At 56.8% G+C, this 7,244-nt stretch overlaps 3 protein-coding genes across 3 annotated transcripts in view; 1 reads left to right on the top strand and 2 right to left on the bottom strand.

Annotated features, from left to right (window-relative positions):
* Nucleotides 1-2,448, top strand: part of SPRG_21104 (TKL protein kinase) — a gene marked incomplete at both ends in the record, with an annotated part of 8,211 nt that extends 5,763 nt beyond the window's left edge. Inside the window, 11 exons of the mRNA XM_012351900.1 lie at nt 182-289; nt 337-432; nt 500-595; nt 644-748; nt 800-898; nt 950-1,048; nt 1,101-1,211; nt 1,260-1,358; nt 1,403-1,498; nt 1,547-1,725; nt 1,773-2,448. Coding sequence (XP_012207290.1) covers nt 182-289; nt 337-432; nt 500-595; nt 644-748; nt 800-898; nt 950-1,048; nt 1,101-1,211; nt 1,260-1,358; nt 1,403-1,498; nt 1,547-1,725; nt 1,773-2,448 — 1,764 coding nt within the window. The remainder of the gene's footprint in view (nt 1-181; nt 290-336; nt 433-499; nt 596-643; nt 749-799; nt 899-949; nt 1,049-1,100; nt 1,212-1,259; nt 1,359-1,402; nt 1,499-1,546; nt 1,726-1,772) is intronic.
* A 1,827-nt stretch (nt 2,449-4,275) lies between these two features.
* On the bottom strand, nt 4,276-5,981 carry SPRG_12213 (hypothetical protein; the record flags this gene model as incomplete). Its single annotated transcript, XM_012351858.1, has 3 exons — nt 4,276-4,458; nt 4,507-4,629; nt 5,139-5,981. 3 exons carry the CDS (start codon nt 5,979-5,981, stop codon nt 4,276-4,278), a joined length of 1,149 nt encoding a protein of 382 aa, XP_012207248.1.
* Nucleotides 5,982-6,618: 637 nt separating this feature from the next.
* Nucleotides 6,619-7,184, bottom strand: SPRG_12214 (hypothetical protein). Its single transcript, XM_012351859.1, has one exon. It carries the CDS (start codon nt 7,079-7,081, stop codon nt 6,635-6,637), a length of 447 nt encoding a protein of 148 aa, XP_012207249.1. The 5' UTR covers nt 7,082-7,184; the 3' UTR covers nt 6,619-6,634.
* Nucleotides 7,185-7,244: the final 60 nt, after the last annotated feature.

The following is a 7,244-nucleotide window of genomic DNA, read 5'->3' on the forward strand; positions in this document are numbered from 1 at the left end:
TCACGAGTGCGTGGACTACCTCCTAACCTTGTTGCTCCCAGCCTTCGAGACGAACACCAAGGCACAAAACGATCTGGAAGCTCGTCAAGAGAAACTCGAGGCGGCCAAAAAACACGTGTGTCTGTGCAACGCGGTACGCTGCATGCTGGACAGGATCGGGCCAAGATGCTATCGGACGTAGGATGGACGCACAGCCAAAGACATGGCGACGGGCGACGTCACGCCGCGCTTGACGACGTTTTTGGTCGACGTTGCAGAGGAGCTCGAGCTTGTCCAGCGCCGCATTCAGGTGCCAAGGATGCGAATCGAACGAGCGCTCATGGAGGACGGACATAGGAAGATGATCTCGTCAAAGCTGTCGACAGCCACGACTGGCCGCTTGTCAAGACGCTGCTGATCAAGGGCGTTGTCATCACGGATGCTGGCGTCATGGTGTGTCCATTAGCCACCATCTCGACGTTGGTTGGCACGGAACGAAGATGCATGTTCGTGGTTGTAGGACACGATTTGGAAAGAGGCTGTCAGCGCGGACGACGAGAAACTGATCGAGACGCTCTGTGGCGCACCAGGCATTGACACTTCGCTGCGTAACCAGGTACCTTTATCTGCCGAGTGACAAAAAAAGTGGTATCATTCTGTGTAGGCTGGTCGATCGGCACTGGAGGCAGCGATGGACGCCAACAAGCTGTCCGTGGTGTCGAGCATCCTCGACGCCTTTGCTGCAACCAACAGCGATGTCGCACCCGAGGTTCGTACATTGTGTGGAGAATGTTGTCTTATGGAACCTATCTATATGTAGGCGCTCTTGCCGTGGCACATTGCCGTCGAGCGAAATTCATCTGTCATGCTCGGTGTTCTTTTCACTCGAACGATATACAGCGTCAACAGCACAGACGCGGTATGGAGACACATGATTCGAATGCATTCGAATCATGCAACGACGACGTAGAACGGCTGGACGCCTGTGGCGCTCGCGATCCAAAACAACGAAAAAACTATGGTTGAAATGCTTGTCAGCTGCAAAGCCGACATCTCCATTGCACCGACGGTAGCAACAATATCTGCGTGTCTATTGTTGCGAGTACTCAACCGTGGTGTAGAACATGAACCCGCCGCTGCACATGGCGCTGTCGCAGCCCGACAGCTCGGGCATACTGCGAGTGGTGCTTCGCAAAGGCGTCACCGGCCTCGATGTCGAACAGCGAAACACGGTGCGTTTTGCTTCCCCATGTATCGACACAACTCTCAACCTATTGTAGGCCAACCATACGGCGCTCAGGTGTGCGGTCGTCGATGGCCGCGAGGAAGCAGTCAAGCTGCTGCTTGAAGCCGGTGCCAACGTCATGCAGTCGCTGCCGGTAGAGCAAGTGGATGCTGTTTCCTTGTGCGACCAAGTGCGTAGGACAATGGACCGACGATCTTGGCGGCCGCGGCGCAACGCCCGAATCGAGCGATTACAACCATGATCGACAACACGGTGGGCGCAGCCCTGAGCAAGGTCGACTCGATGTTGATGAGTGAGCTTGTCACATTACTTGCTGCTTAGATTTGGGCTGCGGACATTGGCTTTGGCGACCTTCAAGTGGGCGACATTCTTGGTAGCGGTGCGTATGGTACGGTCTATCGCGCCACGTACAAGAACCACAGCATTGCGCTCAAGACGTGCTCGATGAACAACATACGGGCATACAATTCCTTTCGAGACGAAATCGAAATCGCACGCCCGTACGTGCTCTATGACAAGTAACCCGAATGGAACAAACGCGCTGTAGAATGCGCTCGCCGTACCTTGTGCGGCTGCTGACGGTGGTTGACGATCAGAATGGCAAGCCACACATGGTGCTCGAGCTCATGGACGCCGGTGATCTCTTCGACTACATCGCGAACAAGCGCTCTGGGAAGCCCGTGAAGAAGAACTTTTCAATCGTGCAAGTGGCGTGGGCAGTCGCCAACGCACTGGCATATATCCACGGCGCCGGTCTCATCCATCGCGACGTCAAGAGCCTTAACATCTTTCTCTGCACGACCAACGGCGTCAAGCTCGGCGACTTCAACACGCTTCGGATCGTAAATGAGAAGATGACGAACAACGTCGGCACGCCAGAGACGATGGCGCCCGAAGTCACGCGTCGGGGCAGCGAATCCGAATGCGCGTACAATGCCTTGGCGGACATGTACTCGTTTGGCGTCGTCTTGGCCCAGCTCACGTGGATCCGCACACCGTGCGACAGCCCCCTCGATACCGAAAACACAAGTCGAAATGGGAGCGTCACCCCGGCCATCAAGCCCAACTGCGCGATGTGGCTGGAGACTCTGGCCACTCGGTGCTTGGCGGTCGACCCGACGGCGCGGCCGTCTGCAACTCAAGTCGTCGAGATTTTGGCCACCCACCTCGAGGACACCGACGACCAGGTCACGCTCGAGCCATCGCCCGAGGTGACGCCGTAACAAAGACCTATGGTGCTGTATACGTTGAGGCAGGAAGACGCATTCTTGTTGGTTTGCGTTGCGGGAGCGTACGAATGCATGCGACATGTGCTGAATAGGGGTAGGTGTGGGGTAGGGTAACATGCAATTCACCACCTCGGCACTAGTACACACAAACTACATTGGTTGACAGCGCCAGAAAAGACGTAGCATTCGACAACCCGAGGATCAACTCCCGTCAAGAGGCTCTGTACCGGTACAAGCTCCATCTCCAGTGCGATAATTCAATATACGTGCGTGGCATAGGGTCGCTGCTCAGTACAATTGTATCACATCGGAACGGCCACATCGTCGCTGTGTTTAAACCTCGTTTAACGCGCCATCACCAAACTCCCAACTCCAGGGTACAGCCAGCGAGACGGGTCGGCGTTGCAGCTGACGCTGCTTGCTTCGTTGTCCTACTCGTTCTGCCTTTTCCATGGACGCACCACACTTTGCCACAGCTCTGCCACGTCACGCACATCAATCGGCATATGCCGACTATAGCTGCTTATTTCGGCATCCAATGCCGAATCGAATAGATGATTTCGGCATCCAATGCCGAATCTAGTTATCGATTTCGGCATATGATGCCGAATCCAGTGCGATCCGAAACACGCAGTGTATCCTCAAGTGAGGCAAATATCCTCGTTCTAGCTTGGGTAGGCAGCCAATCTACTCGCTTTTTGTATCACCCAAAAAGCCTACCGGAAAGAGTCCTGATTCAATAATAAAGAATTCACGTCGCCATTGCGTTCATTCAGACACGCGTCAGGTGAATGGAAAAAATCAAAAATTAGCACCGGAGCGCGTTTGCACAAGGTGGACGGAGCTGGCAGACGGGATCCATGCCGCTCGCGCTTCGCCGCCTGGTCCAGGACCTCAAGGCAAGATACGGCGCCCTGCTCCACGCCTCCAGCCACATGCATGAGAAAGCTCCATAGACCTTATCCTGGCTGCGACCTGCGAGCTGGTCTTGCCATCGGCGGTGACGAGCAGGACCCGCTGGACCTGCAACCGACGATGCCGGTGGGCCACGTCGTCGCCGTCTTGGCGGCCTCTTCCTGCTTGCGCGTCTTGTCTTACCGCGCAGCTGCTAGGCCACTACGCGCGCACCGAGATGGTACAGCTGTCGGCAACGACGGCAGGTCTCGCTCGCCAAGGCGCCACGACGCATGGGCTTGGCGACGACTTGGATAGAGTGGATATTACGCGTCGGATCTCGCATCTACTGCATCCATCAACGGCGGCCGCTTCAAATGGTTCGCAAGAGATTGCGTGTGCGAAAAAGCGGTGTTTTTGGATGATCTCGTGTTGCTGCTCACGTGCCACGTGCAACGACGGCGTCAAGCGACGCTTGTGTGGCATTCGGGGCCGTTGGCGCCGGCGGAACGACGCCGCGTGAAGTTGGCGGCCCGCACGTCGTTATGCGGTCGCTCGCGGCAAAGGTAGCGTAGCAAAGAGCGCACGGTGGCGCTTGGCAAACCGGCTTGACAAAGAGCACGAGCCAGAGTGCCATGTTGCTCTTCTTGGCGTGAAAAACGTGGTACCCATCGGCAGTCGGAACCAACTTCAGAGGCCGTCTGCGCAGTTCAACTAGAGGCCTTCGTAGCGCCGCTCGCACGCAGAAAGAGCGCAGGTCCGCGCCGCAATGGCCTTGCCGCACATCTTGTGGGGGCCACAACGTTGCACGCCCTAAAATTGACGGGCGCAATGACCTCGTGGCCGCTCGCGTCGCAGTCCTTCTTGTAGCACGTGCCGGGGAGGCTGAGAGCAGGCTTAGACCGCGCCAATGCGCCGCGGTTGGCATCACGCGCCCCGTGAGCAGCGTGAGACGTCGGCACAGGACGTCGCGGTACCGCCATTGAGAAGGAAGACGGTCGACGAGATGCAGTGTCGCGTCCGACCTTGAGGGCCTTGAACAATCGCCCTGGGCTTGAGCGTATGGTCATTGAAAAGCCAGCGCTGGTCTTTGGGTTGAGCGCCTTTGATCTTTGCGAGATCATCGCATCGCCGTGTGAAGCGCCTGGGGCCGATTACGGCCATGGAGATCCGACAAAGCACCCGGCGCAGATGTTTGGTCGACAGCGTCGGTACGAGCTGCTCAATCTTGTCGCCGTCGTCGAGTTTGTTGCCGTGGAGAGAGAGCGCCGGGTTGAGGTCCTGCGCCCGGAGCTTGGCGAGAAGGGGCAAGGATTTGTATGGCCTTGGTAGTAGCGGCGTCTGCACTACTGGTGCTGCATGCTAGTTGCAGAGAGCTCCATTGCACATGTGATGCAGTGGCTATGCAGTGGTGCTAGAATCGTCGTCGGTGCTCGCGCAGTGTGAGGGATGGTCGATCTGATCCAGCATTTTGACCAATCAAGTGAGTACAATGTGACGACCTGCCCGCGCTGGTACATCAAAGGCGTCTGACTAAGAAGAATGCAATCGACGAGCCAACATGGTTTCTATGGATTGCATGCCGAGACGATAGCAATCAATCAATCAATTGATCAATCAATCAATCAAACGTGTTCGCGTTCAAATCAAATTGGCAAGAACTAGCTCAAAGATTTCGCATACTAGTACGTAGTGCTACGCCTGAATGCGTGGGAGTTGGCACCAGCGCTTGGTCGTTGGGAGTGAACTGCGCACGGAGAGATCCATCAACTAATAATACATCGTGCTACAGCCGTCGCCGGTGCAGGATCCTCACAGAAATCATAGTCGGCGTCGGTACTAAGCACGACGGCATCGTCAACCTCGTCGCCAGCATCCTCGTCCTCCGAGTCGACATTCGCGTCCAAGGCGTCCATGGCATCGGCCTCACCGGCCAGCTCGTCGTTATAGTCGCTGCGCCCGTAAATGATCTTGCGGTGTGGCTTGCGCTGGCCCCAGTAGTAGTACCGCCGTCGGTTCAAACGACAGCTATTGCCAAAGCTGCAGTCGCCGTGGGTCTCGGATTTGTGAATGCGCCGCATGAGCTGCTTGGCCGCGGTTGCCGCCTCGGCAACGTAGTCGGTGGCATCGGTGCCCTTTGCCAGTGCACGCAAGGCGTCGCAGTCGGTCGTCGTCACTTGGTGCAACAGCCGACCGTGCAGGCCCACAGCGCGCATCGCATCTTGTTCGTACCGCAGCCGCCGCAGCTGCTTGGTCACTCGCACCGCGATCGCGTGGTCGATAGCACCTCGCGAGTTGTCGCGGGCGAAAATGGTTGCGCAATGAGCACTCGGTAGCGCATCGAGGGCCGGGACATAAGGCAAGCCCAGTGCCTCAATGTCGTCGACGTCGCGGGCACTTGGCACGTAGATTTGGCGCATTGCAAGGCGAGCGAGGAGATGCTGCGCCGTCTGCTGGACGTAGGGTGCGACGGCCAGGGGCGGCACCTGGCGGAGGACCGCGTAGTAGGCTTCGAGAGGGTCGTTGTTGCTGAAGCGCTTGGTCGTGCGGCCTGTTGTTGCGCGGTGGAGCCGTCGCGCCCGCGCGTACACAAGGTCGCCCGAAGCGAACGAGGTAAAACGCGTCTCGTCCATGGCTGGTTGTACAGTGCATTCAAAGGCTACGGTCGTGGGCACTCGCACCATCATTCACAAATCGCCCTTGAGAACTTTGATGGCGAAGGGCTCTTTCTTCCAAAAGGTATGCCTCGAGGTCGAAGCATCGAGAACAAAATGGCGTCCGTCAACAGGAACCGCACCATAGCAGATGCTGGAACGCTCACCAGAGGATGTGTGGTGTGCGGCAACTTTCAAAATGCGATTCCAAATGTGACGAGTGTATAGCTGTACCAAGGCATGGAAAGTTCATGGTCTTGGCTGTACCAAAGATTTGGCTGCACCAAGGATTTGAGCGGTACATAGCGGTACATAGCTCGACTGGGATTCTGTTTCTAGTGAGCACAACCATGACGAGCTGTGGCGTCCTCCAGCCTTGTTGTCCCCTCAAATATCTCTTATAAAATGGCAGTGCCGGGACCCGATTGGCTCGACGAGCCGCAGCAAGACACCCTTCCTAGTCCATTCAAAAGATTTGGTCGTGTGGCGAAGAAAACACAATTTTTTACATTTACCCAAGTGCATATTGGGAGTGTTTTGAAAGCTGCGCGTATCAGTAGCTCGTGTGCCGCACACGAGCGACAGTATGCACAATTAAATACTTACATTTGTTAGTCTTACTGTGTGTGTAGTTAGCTTAAAGCACACATGGTCTGAGGCGTTGGCGTCGGTGTTGCGACCACGTCGACACAAAAGTCGTACTCGTCGTCGCTGCCTTCCGTTGCAAGGTTGCTTTCCTCGTCGTCATCATCGCCGTCGTCGGTAGTCCACATGTCGCCGAAGGCATCTGCATTTGCTGCGACCTCGTCGTCGTAGTCACGGCACCAGTTGGTCTTGCGATGCCGCTTCCCACATCCCCAGTCGTGCGTTCGCCGGCGATCCAGCCGACAGCTATTGCCAAAGCTGCAATCGCCATGGGTCTCGGACTTGTGGATACGCCGGCAAAACTGCTTGGCCGCCGCGGCGGCTTCCGCTGCGTAGTCTGTTGTATCGGTCTTCGCGGCCAGCTCTTGCAGTGTGCATCGGTCCCGGGTCGCGACGCGGTGCAGTAGCATGCCTGGAAGGCCGACGTGGCGCATGGCCTCACGCTCGTACTGCAACTGTCGCAGCTTCTTGCTCAATCGCACTGCCACCTTGTGCGCGTTCGGGCTGCGCGAGCCGTCGCGGGCCAAGATCTGATCGGTGTGATGCTGTGGCAGCGCTTCCAGGGACAACACGCGGGGAAGACCCAGCGTCTCGAGG

The sequence above is a fragment of the Saprolegnia parasitica genome (assembly GCF_000151545.1).
Source record: "Saprolegnia parasitica CBS 223.65 unplaced genomic scaffold supercont2.88, whole genome shotgun sequence".
NCBI classification, from domain to species: Eukaryota; Oomycota; class Saprolegniomycetes; order Saprolegniales; family Saprolegniaceae; genus Saprolegnia; species Saprolegnia parasitica.